The 19255-nt window shown below is 41.2% G+C and overlaps 1 protein-coding gene and 1 non-coding gene across 2 annotated transcripts; both read left to right on the top strand.

The window, feature by feature from the left end:
• Positions 1-3080: 3080 nt before the first annotated feature.
• On the top strand, positions 3081-3187 carry LOC131232178 (small nucleolar RNA R71). Its single transcript, XR_009164793.1, has one exon. It is a non-coding gene; the product is annotated as a small nucleolar RNA R71 (small nucleolar RNA).
• An 11489-nt stretch (positions 3188-14676) lies between these two features.
• LOC131230737 (protein WHAT'S THIS FACTOR 1 homolog, chloroplastic) lies at positions 14677-18624 on the top strand. The gene has a single exon (XM_058226686.1). It carries the CDS (start codon positions 15061-15063, stop codon positions 16300-16302), a length of 1242 nt encoding a protein of 413 aa, XP_058082669.1. The 5' UTR covers positions 14677-15060; the 3' UTR covers positions 16303-18624.
• The last annotated feature ends 631 nt before the right edge of the window (positions 18625-19255 follow it).

Genomic DNA, 19255 nt, shown 5'->3' with positions numbered 1-19255 from the left:
AAAAGCTTGCCGACACTCATCATTAAGGACAAAAGCAACATCTTTTGCTAGTAAATTACATAAGGGTCGAGAAATTTTGCTAAAATCCTTAATGAATCTATTGTAGAATCCCGCATGCCCATAAGAATGATCTAATCTCCTTATCCGTTCTGGGTGGAGGAAGGCTAGAAATTAAATCAATCTTGGCTTTATCAACTTCAATGCCTTTACTTGAAATAACATGCCCGAGTACAATCCCTTTTTGAACCATAAAATGACACTTTTCCCAATTCAATACCAGGTTCGTTTTTTCACATCTTTCCAAGACAAGAGATAGATGGTATAAACATTCATCAAATGAAGAGCCGAAAATTGAAAAATCATCCATGAAAATCTCAAGAAAACGCTCAACCATATTTGAAAAAATACTCATCATGCATCGTTGGAAGGTCGCAGGCGCATTACACAATCCAAATGGCATACGTCGATAGGCATATGTGCCAAAAGGACATGTAAATGTGGTTTTCTCTTGATCCTCGGGAGCAATGGGAATCTGATTATACCCGGAATAACCATCCAGGAAACAATAATAGCTATGCCCTGCCAATCTCTCCAGCATCTGATCTATGAAAGGAAGAGGAAAGTGATCCTTCCTTGTGACCAGGTTCAGTTTACGGTAATCAATACAAACTCGCCAACCCGTAGTCATGCGCGTTGGTACTAACTCATTATCCTCATTCTTTTTCACCGTAATCCCAGACTTTTTAGGAACAACTTGAACTGGACTGACCCATGTGCTATCTGAAATGGGGTAAATGATACCAACATCTAACAATTTTAGCACCTCAGCCCGGACGACCTCTTTCATGTTAGGGTTAAGCCTCCTTTGCATTTCACGCGATGTTTTCGCGTTCTCTTCAAGATGAATACGATGCATACACACCGAGGGGCTTATTCCCTTTATGTCCGCTATTGTCCACCCAATAGCTGCCTTATGTTCTCTAAGAACATTAAGCAACTTACCCTCCTGTTCTTTATCAAGGTTAGCAGCTATGATGACAGGCAGGGTTTCAGAAGGTCCTAAAAATGCATACTTGAGAGTTTTAGGTAATTGCTTAAGGTCGACTTTGGGTGGTTTCTCAATAGATGGGACCAATTTAGACTCAGAAGGTGGAAGAGGTTCCACTCTAGCTTTCCATTTTGTTGTATTCATTTCTGGATTAGAGTCAAGCAATGCATTGACTTCTTGGATGGAACTTTCTATGTCAAAATCTACGCCAAAATGTGCTAAACAAGTCTCAAGAGCGTCATCGGAAGATTCAAGGAAAGAGTCATGCACTAGACTCTCAATCATATTCACTTCAAATATATCATCCGAGTCTGACATTTGTTGTCCAGCATTGAAAATGTTGAGCTTGATCTTCATGTTACCAAAGGACAACTTCATAACTCCATTCCTACAATTTATGATTGCATTAGAAGTGGCCAAGAATGGACGTCCTAAGATAACCGGGATTTGACTTGTAGGATTTTGGACAGGCTGAGTATCTAGAACAATGAAATCCACTGGAAAATAAAACTTATCAACCTGGATCAGCACATCTTCAATAATACCACGGGGCACCTTGACAGATCTATCAGCTAGTTGGAGTGTTATTTTGGTTGATTTCAGCTCACCAAGTCCTAGCTGCTCATACACAGAATATGGTAACAAATTGACGCTCGCCCCTAAATCAAGCAATGCCTTCTCAATCTTATGATCTCCTATGACGCAAGAAATGGTAGGAGCTCCTGGATCCCTAAATTTAGGAGGGGTGTTGTGTTGAATCATGGAGCTGAGTTGCTCCGCAAGGAAGACCTTCTTATGAACATTCATCTTATGCTTTTGAGTGCATAAATCTTTAAGAAACTTAGCGTAAGCAGGAACTTGCTTGATAGCATCAAGCAACGGAATGTTGATTTGCACTTGCTTAAACATGTCCAATATCTCATTAAAGTTGTTTCCTTTCTTAACCGGTGCCAGACGTTGAGGAAAAGGTGCTTTAGGCACATAAGATGGCACTTGAGTGGTTCCTGGAGAGTCTGAGTGTTGTTGGACTTTGGATGCACTAGTATGTCTCTCCATTTCATTTTGATCTTCCGCATTGGACTTTGATTCTTCCCTAGGCATCTCTACTTTGTTCTCGATCTGTTTACCGGACCTAAGGGTAATGATTGATTTGGCTTGCTCATGATATTGTTCTTGGTTTGAATTAGAGCCAATCTCATACTGTCCTTTTGGATTTACCACAGGTTGACTAGGGAACTTGCCCTTCTCTCTCTCACTCAATGTGGCAGCAAGTTGACCCAACTGTACTTCCAGCTTGGCAATGGATTGCGCATTTGCATGTAAACTCTGCTGGTTAGCTAGTAAAGTATGTTGGGTGTCTTTTTGAAATTGAAGTGAACTCTGCATAAAAAGATTGAGTGTATCCTCAAGAGATGGTTTCCTAGATTGTGGAGGCACTTGTTGATACTGTGAGAACTGCTGAGGTTGTTGACTGCCAACTTGGGAGTAAGGTTGCATAGGAGGATTTCCAGATGGTCCTCCTTGTTGTGGTCCTTTTGCCCAAGAAAAATTTGGATGTCTAGCCCACCCTGGATTGTAGGTGTTTGAGTAAGGATTATTCTCAGTTCTCTGAAAGGTGTTCATAGCATGTACTTGTTCAGAGAGAAATTCTGGAAATGCTGAACTAGATGGACAAGACTGCGTAGGATGGGCGAGACTAGAACATATGGCACATGACTCGACTTGAGTTGTTTGTGGAGGTCCATTGTTTAACATTAAAGCATCCACCTTCTTTGTCAGGGTATCAATTTTGGCATAAAGATCTGGCGTGACTCCTACCTCATATATACCCCCTTTCTTCAGTGGTTGAGGGCTTCTTTCACCTCTATTTGAATAGTCCCATTGCTGGGAGTTTTCACACAAGGTTTCAAAGAAATTCCAAGCTTCGACATCACTTTTGGTCATGAATGACCCTCCACTGGTGGCGTCAACCATGCGACGGTTTTGGGGTGTCAGACCGTCATAGAAGTATTGAACCTGTTGCCACTTTTCAAAACCATGGTGTGGACATTTAAGAAGTAAATCCTTCCATCTTTCCCAACATTCATGAAAGTGCTCACCCTCTTTTTGTGTGAAATTCGTAATTTCTCTACGGAGAGCATTAGTTTTGTGAACCGGGAAGAACTTGTTTAAGAACTTCTTAGACAGTTGGTCCCATGTAGTGATAGACCCAACTCCTAGAGAATTCAACCATGCTTTCGCCTTATCCTTCAAAGAAAAAGGAAAAAGGCGCAAACGGATCGAATCGTCTGAAAAGTTTTGGAACTCAAAGGTGGAGCAAATGTCTAAGAATTCTTTCACATGATGATATGGATCCTCCTTATCTGAACCATAAAAGGATGGCAACAGTTGTATGACTCCAGGTTTAAGTTTAAAGTGTGCTGCCGTCGTGGCAGGCAACACTATACATGAAGGTGCATTGAATTGGACAGGAGCTGAATAATCTCTAAGAGCTTTAGTTTCATTCTCTTCCGCCATTTTAAATAGGATGTTTCTAAATCTTCTACGAAAGGTTCTTTCTATTTCAGGATCAAAAGGTGCTAGTTCTATATTCAGAGATCTACGTCCTAGCATAAACTATGTTATTAATATAAGAAAGAAAACTAAACTAAGATGCAACCTAAGATGAATAAGACTAAAAGAAAAAGTTATGAATTCCTAAAACAAGAAAAAGCTATGTAAATGAGAATTGGAAAGAAGAACCCGGAAAATGAGATGATGAATGTCTGAAGATTTGAGAGCTCCTCTTTTTTGAAGACAATGTTATTTAGCAGCTTCCTTCCTCAATTCCTATAAACAAAAAGAAAACAAAAATAAATTAAATTTCCTAAAATAATGCTAGAAAAAATCCTAAGCAACGGTTAATTTCTAAAAAAGAAAGTTTCTAATCTTAGAAATAAAAGCTAAGTTAGTTTCTAAAAAGGGAAAAAATTTCTAAAACTAGAAAATAGAAAGTTAATTGAAAGAAGAATCAGAATCTAGAATTAGAAAATAGAAACAAAAACTAAAATTAGAAAATAAGAAATTTCTAAAAAAGAAAGCCTAGAAATAGAAAATTTCTAAAATAAAAAATAAAACCCTAATTTTAAAAATAGAAATTAGAAAAAGTAGAGAATTTAGAAAGAGATTACCAAATTAGTAGTTTATGTCAGGTCTCTACAAAACAGGAAATAGGTTAGTTTCTAAAAAAATTTATCCTAAAGTTAGTAAAAACCTAAGACTATGAATTATGATAAGAGAGAATCCTAAATCCAATTGGACCGAAACAGTCCGCGGCAACGGCGCCAAAAACTTGATGTTTTATTTAAACCAACCTGATTTAAATGATTTTAAACTCGCAAGTATACGAATCAGATGTAGATATGGTACGTATTACGAGATCGTTCCCACGAGGACTGGTCGTCACAATTCAAAATTAAAGACTCTTCTTAACTAATCCAACAAACATTTGCGATAGTAATTAAGTAAACTAAATAAAAATCAATGGAAAAATAACCAAGAATAATAAGGAAAATTCAATCAAGGAGAAGACTAGGACTTTCGAATCCACCCCTAACTATCATAAACCTTGTTTTACCTGTTGATTCACCCTAATTCAGATTGATATCAAAAAAATAAATAAAGCGCACTCTATGTCCTTGGTCGGGCACACAGAATGTATAATTCCTTAAAGCATATGGATTACATCTTTCCATCCATGGTCAGGCATGAAGAGATGTAGATTCCTGTTTCTTCCTCTATAGGAACCTGTTCATGGTCAGACACAAGCACCTAGAATAGTAATCCAAGCAACATCCATAACTAGACTTTGGTTGAGCTCTTAGAATGGAGGAGTACGGATATTTCAGTTAAGCACAGTAGAGAAAGAAACAAACCAATCAAATTCAGATGAAATCAACACTTACAAGAGTCACTCAAATTAGGGGCTTCATCTCAGCCCTAGCTAAAAGATTAGCAACTCATGGAATCAAGTAGGAAGACGGAAAAATAATATTTAGAAAAGAAAAATTCCATCCTCTCTTCCCTCTTGCTTTCTCTCTTTTGCTTTCTTCAAACTCTCCCTGGATCTGCCCTGGATCTGTCAGCCACCCTCTTTCTCTCTCTGTTCTCAGATCCACGTCCAGCCACACACTCCTATCTCCTCTCTTTCTCTCTTCTCTCCAAAACAAACTTCTTCCTTGGATTCCCCTCAAAACCTCAATCCTTTTCTCCCCCATTCTACGAGCCTTTTCTTTCTCTTTTATAGTTCTTTGATGCCGTGCAGAGCCGTGCTGGGATGCGTACAAAGAGTCGGCGGAAAGTTCTTCACGCACCAGCGTGCGTAACTCCTTTACGCAGCCAAGTTTTAGACGCAAAACAGCCCCCCTTTTCCTCACTCAGTTTCCTAGTAAATACCGTCCCTTAGGACGTTTTCAAGTTGTCTACATGATGGACGGCTTGGATTGTTCATACGAACCGTAGAGGTGGGCCACAATTGCTGCAAAAGTCGGACAGCGTCCGGCGTGCATAAACAGAGTATGCGGATCCGGTCCGCTGTGATGCTGGTGGGACCTATTCTCCCGTTATTTTGGTAAATCCAATTCGTCCATTGGATGCAGGACGGAATTTCGATCGAGAATAAACTGTTTTCACTGTCTGCTGATGCGGCCCACGTGATTTTGCTTCTTGCCATCCATTCTGTTCTTAAACGGTTAAAAACCGATCTCTACTGCCATCTGAAATAACGCCACCTAGGCGATGGTAACATGGACCATTATGATCTAATAGACGGTCCAGATTGGACCTAAAATCCGTGATGGTGGCCCACAACAGGGGACCGCAAGTCCCTGTTTCCGTTTTCGCGAAGCCGAAAACGGCAACTCCTTTTTTTTTTAAATTTGGTCGGTCAGCGCCTGCTGACCGACCTTGCGTGTATTAATGCATTGCTGGTGTGCGTCTGCACTGCGTGCATGCAGTGCACATGTGAGGTCCTTCATGATGTATGCACCAAATCTCCTCCGTCCATATGATTCTCCATGTAATTTAAAGCGTTGATACCAAAGATGAGCCATATCCAGGGACCAGGTGGGCCCCACTTAAGGAATTAAAGGGATGATCTAGCCGTTGGGCCACTTCTCGAGATATCCAATGGTTGAAATTTAATATGTACGGTTTATTTATGGCCTCCAGGCTATGCATGAAGTTTCAAGTTAATCGGATGGCGGGAACCATGTGATCTTGCATTCTGGACCATTTTCGGGCCTTTTTAACGTGAACGGCTTGATTTCCTCGGGTCCTTGGCATATAAATTCTTCAGTCTTAGTTCCCTTGAGTGCGTTTCCTGCTCTGGTGACTTCGGAGCGTCAAATTCATGCTTGTAGTACTCTTTTTCCATTAACGCTCCTGATTTCATCCTGTAACAAAAAATATAATTAAAATATTCCATTAAGCATTATCATGTACGTAAAATCATGCACTAATTAGGGTCTGATATGCAATATTCGACCCTTATCAAAAACCCAGCCACCACAAGTCATATCAGCTCCACCTCTACGATCAGCACCGCCAGCACAACCATTTTACCAACCTCCCGTATCCCGAAACAGGCCGCCTTAACAACCTATGGCAGCACAACCCAATCATCCTTAACAAGCGCGTGTACATGCACTTGTTGTTGAAGCATCTGAGTCAGTAATTGTAGTGTTTTTGGCCTTTGAAGTCATTACCTATATTCAAGGTACACCTGTATTCCTGTTAGTGGACACCGGGTCCACTATTTCGATGATATCATACTCTACGGTCAAGCAGTTAGGGTTGAATACTACCCCTATGGTTGGGGTGAGAGTTATCGCAGTAGCATGAACTTTTACTGACGCCACTAAGCTATGTAAGGGTTGCCTGATAGACTTATGAAGCAGGGTGGTGTCTATTGACCTGATTGTCACATCATTCTATCATTATGACATTATCCTCGGTATGGATTGACTCACCGAAATGAATGCCGAGATTGACTGCGATACTGGATTGGTGACGACGCGTGGGCTCGAGAACACGATCTTCACTTTTCTTATTCAGGTCAGTTCTCTTTACCGCGTTCGTTGTTACGCATCTTTGTTAGAGATTTTAATAGTCCGATACTTGGGAACATGCCAGTAGTCCGAGATCTCACAAATGTGTTTAAAGCCATCCCTAGACTATCTCCTCAGCGCGAGATCGACTTTACTATCGACCTTGTGCCAGGTGCAACACCTATTTCCTTATCGACATACCGTATGCCTCCGTGCGAAATGGAGGAATTGAGGAAGCAGATAGATGATCTTTTAGATTCAGGTTTTATATGGCCTAGCGTGTCGCCTTGGGGAGCACCTGTGTTGTTTGTAAAGAAAAAGGACGGATCGCTAAGGTTATGTCTAGATTATCACAGGTTGAACCACGTAATAGTGAAGAACAAGTATCATCTGCCCAAGATAGACGACCTGTTTAACCAATTGAAGGGAGCACAATATTTTTCTAAGATCGACTTACAGTCCGGGTATCATCAGTTGCGCATCAGGAATGAAGACGTGCAGAAAACAGCATTTATAACTAGTTTTGGGCACTGCAAGTTCCTCGTAATGTCATTTGGGCTTACAAATGCACCGGTTGTGTTCATAGATCTTATGGACCGGGTGTTTCGGCCGTATCTGTACCGATTCGTCACCGTGTTTATAGATGACATTTTGATATACTTCAAAAGTCAGAAAGATCACGAAGAACACTTGCGAGTAATCCTTGATACCGAAAATGTTTGCGCAGTCCTTTAGGCAGAACCATTTATTTGCACGGTACCGAAAATGTGACTTCTGGAAGGAAGAAGTCAAATTCTTAGGGCACATGGTTTCCAAGGGAGGAATAGCTGTGGATCTTACCAAGGTGGCCGTGGTATAAGACTGGGAGCAACTCGGCTCAGTTACAAAAGTGAAGAGTTTCCTCGGACTTGCCAGCTATTATCGTCGATTCATTAAGGATTTTTCCAAGATAGCCAGACCGTTGTCTCAACTCACTCAGAAAGATCTTAAGTTTTCCTGGAATGAAAAAGCAGAAGCAGCCTTTCAGGAATTAGAGGACAAGCTGACGTCCGCACTAGCGATAGTACTGCCAGAGCAAGGGGTCAAATATACTATATACACTGACGCTTCTCGTGTTTGTTTGGGATGTGTACTGATGCAGAAGGATAGGATGATCACACGACGTTGAGGAAGCACGAAAAAAATTACCTTACTCACGACCTGGAATTGGCGGGCAGTCATCTTCGCATTAAAGCTCTGGAGACATTACCTCTACGGAGAGGAGTTCGAGCTCTTTTGTGATCACAAAAGCCTCAAGTACATTTTAACGCAGAGAGACCTGAACATGAGGTAACGACGTTGGATGGAAACCTTGAAAGACTTCAAGTTTGAAGTCTCCTACTATTCTGGCAAGGCCAACCTTGTGGCCGATGCATTGAGCCATAAGAAAATCATAGAATTTGCGGCCCCACTAATGATAAAAGAGTGGAATATGGTAGAGTTTATGCGAGATTTCGAACAGAAGCTGATAGTGGAGGAGCCATTCGAGAGTGTCGCACACATGCACACATACAACTTATGGATGACCGAATTATTGCAGCTCAGAAGGAGGATGAACTGTTAGTGAAAATGAGAGAATGAGAGAGTGACAGTGAAGAATCTGAATGGAGAATTGACTTGGACGGAGGTTTACGATATCGTGGCCGCCTATGTGTCCCGAATCTCCATGCTTGAGAAGGGAAGTCCTGGAAGCCACTCGCAATTCAAGGATGATAATGCATCCGGGTAGTACAAAGATGTACAGAGATATGAAACGTTCGTACTGGTGGGACAACATGAATGCTCACATGGCAGATTTTGTGTCCCATTGTCTCACGTGCCAGTAGGTTAAGGCCAAACATCGCCGACCCCCTGGCTTACTTCAGCCCATGCTCATGCCCATAGCCGAATGGAAATGAGATTTCATATCTATGGATTTCATTTCCGAGTTACCGAAGATGAGAAAGGGGCATGACTCTATTTGGGTGATTGTGGACTGATTGACGAAATCAGCTCATTTCCTCCTAATTAGAGCTTCTAACTCGGCAAGCGACCTATCCAAGCTGTACATCAAGGAGATAGTATGACTGCATGGAGTTCCTATGGAGATTGTGTCAGACTGAGACCTCGATTTACGTCCATTTTCTGGACTCGAATCCAAGAAGCAATGGGAGTGAAACTGAAGTTCAGTACTGCGTTCCACCCACAGACCGATGGGCAGATGGAACGGGTAAATCAGATACTTGAAGACATGTTGCAAGCGTGTGTGCTTGATTTCAAGGACAGTTGGGATAACTGTCTCCCCTATGCTGAGTTTGCTTATAACAACAGCTTCCAAGCGAGCATTGACATGGCTCCTTACGAAGCCTTGTATGGGCACCCCATGTCGAGCACCACATTGTTTGGTAGAAGTTGGCCAGAAGAGTTTGGTTGGCCCAGATTTAGTACAGGCGACCTCAGAGAAGATTGATATTATTAGGCGGTGACTTCTCGCAGCCCAGAGCAGACAAAAATTACTTCAATACAAGACGGCGGACAACTGAAATTTGAAGTTAAAGACAATGTATTCCTTAAGTTTTTTCCAATGAAGGGAGTCCCTTAATTTGACAAGAAAGGGAAACTCACGCCGAGATTTATTGGCCCATTCCAAATTTTGGCTTGAGTGAGTGTAGTGGCATATCGCATCGCTTTGCCCACACCACTCGCCGGCTTGCACAACGTATTTCACGTGTCCATGTTGAAGAAATATGTTCCTAACCCTACCCACATTATCAAATGGGAGCAAGTATAGTTAAGTGAAGATGCTACTTATGTACTACGACCAACGCATGTTCTCGATAGGAGAGAACAAGTGCTACGCAACAAAGTTATCCCACTTGTGAAGGTATTATGGACGTATCACACTGAGGAAGAGGCTACTTGGAAAATAGAAGTTGAAGTCCATAAGAACTACCCTCAGATCCTCGAGTATGAAAATGTACTAATTTTAGGGATGAAATTTTTCTTTAAGGGGGGTAGATTATAACGTCTCGAAAAAATCAGTACAAAGACCCGAGTACCACCTCAGGCAGAAATCCCTAAGGACCGTACTTTGTAGATATTTAAGCAAAAAATTAATTAAGTATTCACTGGATTAATTGGTGGATTTAACTCCAACCACTATTTATACAAATGGCAATACCCAAAACTATCAAAATCGCTAACTCAGCACTACTTAGAAACATAGGAAAAATCCCAAAATCCCAAAAGCCTGTTACCTGGACCGTGCGTTGAAAGTCTGATGATTGTGAAAATATAGGGTTATGTCCGCCTTACTGGGCTTAACTACCATCGTGGGAATCGAGCCCAGATATTATCCAGAAACGCATAACTTAAGCCTTGAGTAAAGTGTGTGAGAAAACGCGAATACCTTTAGAAAATGTATTGAAACTTAAGTGAATTGGGCCATTCACTCAGGCATGAAATTAGGAATTTCGGACCGTCAGTTTCTGACCAAACTTCACCCATCGGAAAAGGAAATTTCCCTGCACGTATCCGTATACTTGTGGCCCCGATCGAGTAAGTATGATCGTTGATCTGACACGGGTCCTTCACGGCCGATCAACTTGTCAGATCGCACCAAAACCATATCCTGACATGGATCTATTGTCACAGAACTTATACTACGACGTATGTGAGTAGTGAGCCTTCCTATGAGCCCTATTTGTTAAAAACAATCGCCCTTTGGATATAAATTAAGTATACCATGACCCTGGGGCTATTTGCATCACTTTTGGGCCTATATAGCCCTTAAACCACCCCATTTCCATTCCATACGAATTTCTTTAACCCTAGGAGAGAGAAGAGAGAAAAAGAAGAGAAAAGAGGAAGGAGAGGAGAGAGACTTTGGGAGATCGTTGCTGGGATTCTCTCCCACTACTCCACACACTGAATCACCTTTCCACTTCGCTACACGATCGTTTTCGACTTTGATTTGGGTAAGAAAACCTAACCCTAATATTGATTTAGAGATCCAAATAGAGTAATCAATGAATAACTAATCTATTTCATTGCCTAGGTACCCGACGTTCCATTTTTGGGAACAAAGAATTCAAACCGCGTCCGAATCGAGTATTCCGACGAAAGGTGTGGACTATAAACATTTATGTTATGATTTTCAATGCTTTCAATGTCAGCAATGATTTATGTCTGACTTGATTGTTGCCATACGATCTTAGTTACGCCGTTTTTGATACAATATACATGCGTGAACTATGTTGAATAAATATGCATCTCATGTGTTTGTTGAAATGTTTGAATGAACATGAAAATATGATTTGTGTTTGTCATGTCTACTAATCTAGGATTCATCGTTATTATATGCATGCTGACCTCTTTGTATAAGGATTTGCTAAAACACATGGTGTAACTATCCTAGTCTATGTATTTGGTGAAGTGTAACCTAAGTGTTTAATAAATTGTCTGAATGAGAAAATGTTGATGATTTGTATTTATTAATAGTATTAAGATATGATTTTTAATTACCTTGTTCATATGTATAGTTTCTTTCATGTAACCATAATTGTCGCTACGCAATTTACGGATAAAATGTAGGTATTTAGTAACATGTTCAATGTGTCTGATGAAATGCTCAAATGAGAATTCTCAATTGGATTATTTGTTAAGTGCTGAATTGATTATCCCATGTACTAAATTATTGCATCTGAGTAAGATTGGAGCTACAACCTAGCTTAGGCAATCAGTAACAATTCTCGTCAAGGTGGCTGAATTGGTCTGCCACATTGGGTAACTTGACAAATCCGAGTCACACAACGATTGTCGACGGTGGTTAGGTCACAAGGGGTGCTTATGCGCTCCATATCGATCAAGTTTACATGTGCTTGTACCAATCGAACTTGCCAAATAAACCAATTAACCTATTGTGTGTTTACCATGTATGGACATCTCTGCTTGAATCTAAGGTACCACTTACCAATGCAAAAGCCCACTTCAACCGTGGTACCATGATCCGCTAAGACTCATGAGCCGGGCATGATGGTATGGGACACCGTGGTCTAGCTGTCGGCCTACGCTGGGGTGACGAGCCTTCCCATAGTGACCAGTGAGCAACCCAAACTCGTGAGCCGGACATAGTGGTATGAGACACCATGTTCAAGCTGTCGGCTTATGCTGAGGTGATGAGCCTCCCCGTAGTAACCGCGAGTATAAACTTTGAATTTGCCTATCGACTGCTATTTATTAGGGGTGATGCCCTACAACTTACCTATTTTATGTGGTTAACTAGGATTGACAACCCTAGACGGATCATTCATTTGGGGTAATGATATAAAAGGGAGGTACCTTAGCTTCCCAAATTTACTTTATAAATAAGCTTAATTAAATACTCCACTAACATGACCATGCACCGCATTGCATGTGCTTTGGCGAGGAAGTTACACTTTAGGGAGTTTGTCATGCGCGAAATTGGTTGTCGGAGTCACTTGTGAAGGAGCTTTGTGTGAGGGCATGCATCATTACTGTACGCAATTCTTGCATTAATAAGAGTAACTAGGAAGTGGTTGTTGTATTGCTTTATCATTACTGCTTGATTGACTTGATAACATGTTAAGGCCTTATAGTACCACTGAGTTGATCACTACTCTCACCTTGAGACGGTGTTTTAAAACACCAACCAGACTCTGTTGTAGATGCAGATAATGACGATGTAGCTTACGTCACAGAACCCAACTTCACGGACGAGGAGGAAGAATTCTCCTACGTGCAGCTCTCAGGTGGGTTTATGTAGACCTTGTACTGATTCGATTGGATTATAGGGACAAATGGATTAGATGGACACTTACATTTTGATATTTTGTCTATTTTGAAACAATATATGTACATATTTAACCCGGGTACATAATCATACTCTGGAGGTTGTAAAACATTTACCTGTTCAGATACATATATGTTTCAGTCTTCCGCTTGCTCAATTTAATTATATCTGGAGTCTGATATGCTGTTTTAGTATAATCTCACTCATGTTTAACTCATTAATATGGACGGAATCTGAACATCATTATCCATGTTGCATAAGTGATGCGCTGGATCTCAGGAGTAGAGCTTTACTCGACCCTCGAAATCCAGGGCGTTACAGTACCACACACCAGCTATAGAGATGGTGTATTGACATAAGCAAGTTCTGTGGGTCCTATCATGAGGTATGTGTTATATCCAAACCGTCCATCCATTTTTCGAGCTTGTCTTAAGGCTTGAGCCGAAAAATATGATAGATTTAAAGATCAAGTGGACCACACTACAAAAAACAGTGGGGGATTGAACGTCTACCATTGAAATGCTTTTGGGGTCACAAAAGTTTTCAGATCACCGTGAAATTTTTTTTTCCTTTTCATCCATGTATTTTTGACCTTATTAACAGATTGGATGCAAAATAAACATTATTGTGGACCCTACAATTTTTTTAATGGTGAAAATCATTATCCTCGATGCTATTTCTGGTGTGGTTCATTTGAACTTTGGATATGATTCAATTTTTTTTTTTTAATGCTCTGAAATGATCTCGAAAAATGGATGAACGGTATGGATATAATAAATACATCATTGTGGAGCCAATGTAACTTTGATCTCATTTGAACCGTTCGTATAACTCGGAGTTGGAGGAGCGTCGGCGCTCGTCTTCGCACGACATGTATCTACAGCAGCTATATAGCTGGTGTGTGGTACGCAAGCCAATACGCTTCCGTTTATCCCGGAAACGGATTGGCAACTTCCCCTGCACCAGCCCCGGGCCTGGTGGTCGGTACTCTGCAGCCCCCACTATGATGTATGTGTTTCATCCATTCCGTTTTAAAGCTCATTTTAGAGCATCATCCCAAACATTAGAGGGATATAAATCCCATGTGGACCACACCGTAGGAAAACAACAGTGATTAGATATCCACCATTAAAATCCTCCTAAGGCCCACTGTATTGTTTATTTGACATCCAATCTGTTGATTAGGTCATACAGACCCAGATGAAGGGAAAAAACAAAGATCATCTTGATCCAAAACTTTTATGGCCCCCAAAAAGTTTTTAATGGTCTACGTTCATTCAACCCTGTTTCCTGTAATGTGGTCCACTTGAGATTGAGATATATCTCATTTTTGGTCTCATACCATAAAATATCTAGAAAAATAGATGGATGACATGGAGGAAACACATACATCATGGTGGGGCCCACAGAGCACCGACCATCAGCCATTGGCTGGTTGCGGGGGGAGTAGCCAATCCGTTTCCGCTTATCTTCGTCCACGTCTGTGGGCCCTTGGAAGGTTTCAACGGTGGGGTGGATGTCATTATCCCCACTGTTTCCTCTGGTGTGGTCCAGTGAGATTTGGATGTACTTCAATTTTAGGCTTAGTACATAAAATGAGCTGAAAAAATGGATGGACGGTGTGGATAAGACAGATACATTAGGGTGGGCCACACAGATTTACTCAGTATGCAATCCACGCTCTGTACATCTCTTTCATGTCATTCCCAAAACCCCCGAACCCTTGAAAATGGCCGTTTCTTCTTCAACTTCAAAACCCTTTGAAGGTAATTGCTTTTCTTTTCATCAACAATAGTAATCGTTTGGATTCGAATTTCCACATGATCGAATCCAAGCAGCTCTTTGCTTTATGTACGGCATTCCAATCTCTCTCTCTCTCTCTCTCTCTCTCCCACACACTCTCTCTCATTTCGGCTCTCTTCCATCCTCGCTCTCCATAGATTCTTTCACAAAATTGGAATTGGAATCGGAATCACTCAGTTTCTTCAATATCTTTCTCTTGATGAATTTTTAGCACTCCTCTTTAACCCAATCTGTTCAGATCAATACCTGCAAAACACCATTGATTGAGATTCAAAAAACCCAAATCCCAAATCATGCCTTTATACCACCCTCTATCGTATTTCGCCATTTCCAAGCTTTCTCTTACCTCTTTCCGTCCGATTTCATTTCCTGGTTGTCTGTCTTCTGCCTTCTCCATAAATTCAATGGACAGCTTTTTCACCCAATTCGCCTCCGTCTCGAGCCTTAAAGTGGTATGGCGGAAGGACTGCCATTTAGACAACGCCATCGAGAAGGACAAGCAATGGCGGATGTGTGCGAAAGTAGTCAAAGAAGTCCTCAATGAGCCCGGCCAAGTCATCCCTCTACTGTACTTAGAAAGACGTAGAGAAAGACTCCGTCTTCCCATCCGAATTGAGACCTTCCTCCATCAGAACCCTGGCCTCTTTGATCTTTATCTCGATCGGATCAAACCCAAAACCCAACAAGTCCCTTTCCTCCGCATCAGTGACCGGTTGCAACAGTTTCTCGATGAAGAGAAACGGATCAAAGCTGAAAATGAGCATCTTCTTGTGAAGAAACTGTGTAAATTGTTGATGATATCGAAGAATAAAGTAATCAATGCCGACAAATTATTGCACGTGAAGAGGGATTTTGGATTCCCAGATGATTTTTTGTGCAGTTTGGTGCCCAAGTATGGAAATTATTTTCAATTGGTGGGTAGTCCTGGGGAGGGAAAATCGTTCTTGGAGTTGGTTTCTTGGGAGCCTGAATTCGCAAAATCGGTTATAGAATTGAGGGCGGAAGAGGAGTCCAAGATGATGGGGATTCGGGTCCGGCCTTGTTTTAATGTCCGTCTCCCGCCCGGGTTCTTCCTGAAGAAGGAGATGAGGGAATGGGTGAGAGATTGGATGGAGCTTCCATACATTTCGCCATACGAAGATATTTCGAACTTGGACCAGGCTTCGCCAGAGATGGAGAAGAGGAATGTAGGTGTCTTCCACGAGCTGTTGTCCATGTCAGTTTTTAAGAGGATGGCAGTGCCATCGTTGGGGAAGTTCAGTGAGGAGTATCGGTTCTCGAATGCATTTGCGAACACATTCACAAGGCATTCGGGGATTTTCTACGTGTCGTTGAAAGGGGGGATTCGGACAGCAATATTGAGGGAGGCTTATGATGGGGATGTACTGATTGATAAGGATCCTTTGGTTGGGATAAAAGAGAAGTTTGTGGAGTTGTTGGAAGAGGGGTGGCGGGAGAGGGCGGAGAGGGAAAGATTGAATAGGGAGGCAGTCCGGAAGGAGATGGAGAGGGTGGCCATTAGAGATGTCGAATAGGGCCACAGGTACCAAGTTCCCAATGAATATTGCAAACACTGATGTATGAAACCAATTAACCCCTTTGGCTGTTTCTCTCTTAATTTGAGTTTGGAAAGATAGAAATCTATGAAGTACATAGATTGATTTGACTGGGAACTGCATAATAATGATATCAAATCAGTGTGAACGTGAGGAGAAGTGAATGTTGATTGATCTACTTGTGTTACGGAAGGATGGATTTAGGCTGCATTTGGTGTTAGAAGTACCCCAAATCGACATTTGGTTGAAGTTTTTGTTGGGGTCACTTGCTTTTGAACCTGCTGAGCAAGGAAGCAATGGTGCTGCTCTTTTGAGCTACTAGAAACAACCACAACAACAATTTGCAAAAGTATATTCCACCTGCCCTGGATTCTTGAGGTACTTCCAGATGCATCCTTAAGAATGAAACCTGGTATCTATTTCCTGAATGCAGTAAAGAAAAAAAAATAAAGATTTGCTCTGCTGGAGAGGAAGAAGAATAGTGCTTCAGCTGCCCGTGTTTGATGAATGCCATTATATATGATGCTTTTCTCGAGTACGATATAACATGAATAACACCTGGTCAAGCTTCATGCAAGACTAGGCAATTGGTGGAATTGAAATTGTACTGCAGTTTAGTTGTGTGGTTGCTAATTGATCTTTTTTTTTTTTCTTTTTTATATAGTTCTCAAGCATCAATGAGACTCAAATTGATCTCTTTCTCTGTGAGACTCTCTCTCTCTCTCTCTCTCTCTCTCTCTCTCTCATGATGATTCTTGTTTTGAGATAAAATTGTTGATTTATTGAAAAAAGAAGAAGAAATGGATCTGTTCTCAAGCAAAGTAGCTGGGTTTACACGAGACGGAATTTCACAACTCTTCTGTAATGCACATGTATATGTACATGAATAACCAGCTACAATGTTTACCATACACTGCATTATATAATGGAGCTTGACCTCGTCAGTTGTCATTTCTGTTGGAATTACATAATAGAGTTTTGTTAGGTCCACACTTATGGCAATCAGGTGGTTTAGACAGCATGTGTTCAGGAGATTCCGAGCTGTTTTTTGGCTGGTTCCCAATGTTTAGATGACCTGACCCAAAACTCAGGTTGTTCCACTAATCAGGTGGCCACATGTATGAAAACACTGGAAAGTTTAAAATTTTACCAGTAGTCCACACTGAATGGATATGCTTATAACCCACCTTCTGAGTGACCAGCCTGGTGCTTGGGCCATGGTGGATCCCACATGATAGCATAAACTGCCTGTATGAAGGTACCTTTTTTTTTTTAAAAAAAATAAAAAATCTTTTTATTATTGTATTATAGCACTTCAGCATCTTGTGATACTGTGAAAAAACTGGGTCTGTACCAGTACCCCTACATTCAAATGGCTACTCAAAGGTAATAAACTTATTTAGATAATGGTTTGACATTTTCAAGGAATCTCTCTTTGATTATGGAGCTGGCATGCGCTGAAAAATGACTAGAAGTGTTATGCAGTCTGGAACTCATTGAAAATGAATGTTAATAGGTTTGAAGAATGGTGTGCTATCTAATTGCTTAGGGCTTGAGGCTTTCTATACTTCTTTTGCAATCTTTTGTGCTAAGGGTCCATTTTGACAGACCCTCCAAAGGGGCATGTGAGGCATAAACACTAGTTTGATCCAAATGGAATTTGATGTTGTACATTTGGATGCACTTTGTGAACCCCATCTTGTCTCCGCTCAACAAAATGGGTGCTAAAATGCCAACTTGTTGGTTTTTGCCTAGTCGACCAAAAATGCAAGCTTGAAACCCTTTTTCAGAAACTCCCTTTTGAGGAAGTGCGTCCAAATGGGATCTTAGGAATGTATTCCCATCGAATAGCGTGTCAGAAAAAAAAAGGGGATGCTCTTTTTTTTTTTTTGGAATGCAATAAAGCAAACTCTCATATTACCAACCAAAGGCAAAAATACAAAAAATATAAAGAACAAAGAGGGTGGCCAATGCAAGAAAGGGAAAAGAAGAAAGAAAAATCAACATCAGAAAGGGAAAAGAAAGAAAAAACATGGTGGGGTTGATCGCAGCTGGCATTTCATGTCTCCATTGATTTGGTCGGTGAACGTTTGTTTTGCTCGTGATGTTACACCATGGTGGGGTCGATCGCAGCTGGCATGCAGAGTTTCCAGTTGCAATTTCTAGGGCACCAGACGTTGCTGGGCTTCTAAACTGAAATCTACCCAAGTGCTATTTTGCACTCTCTTTTTTTACCCCCTCTTTTGTTTTGCTCCATGTCACACTTCAATGAAAAGCAAGACTTCAATAGATTTTCTTGGAGAGCAGCGAATTGTATGAGATTTTATGCTCCTAGTTGTGGGTGTTAGCAACATTCTTGCATTCTACCCTAGAGATGATTGCCTGCCCATCAATAGAATGTGCGCTATATATGTGGCACTTGTCCAGGCTGACTGAAACTGTTCTGGTGGGTCACAGCAGTTGACAGGCCATAGCGCAAAAACCTTGTCCCTGGACAATCCTAGACATCCCATCATTCTGCACACTATTGAAATGAGACTAAATTATCTCAATTGTTCATCATTTTGTTTGTGGCCTGTCAATGTGGTGTCCCACTAGATAAATGGTTATGATCACCTGGATGAATGCTATATGTGCAGTGGAGATGCCACAGAAAAAGCAAACAACTGTATTTTTGGTTGCTAGTAAGCCTCTTGACAATTGAGGATAGAGATAGTGTTTTAAAACCCTGCTGACCAGATGATTGGAACAGAGCGGCCCAAGGTAATCAAAACCCATCTTGGGAAAGAAACCACTCAAAAGTGTCTAGTTCCACCAGCCCAACATTCGGGATTGGGCAGCTCTTCTGGTCCAAATGTGCCAGAAATGTTCTCAAACCTCTTTATGTATTTTACTCATTTATGATGTCACATAGGCAGCATGGGTCGGACTG

The sequence above is a fragment of the Magnolia sinica genome, chromosome 17, assembly GCF_029962835.1.
Source record: "Magnolia sinica isolate HGM2019 chromosome 17, MsV1, whole genome shotgun sequence".
NCBI classification, from domain to species: domain Eukaryota; kingdom Viridiplantae; phylum Streptophyta; class Magnoliopsida; order Magnoliales; family Magnoliaceae; genus Magnolia; species Magnolia sinica.
This window is presented reverse-complemented; position numbering and strand designations above follow the sequence as displayed.

Coding starts and splice junctions, on each gene's coding strand:
- LOC131230737 (XM_058226686.1), top strand. CDS start 15,061: ATGCCTTTATACCACCCTCTATCGTATTTCGCCATTTCCAAGCTTTCT.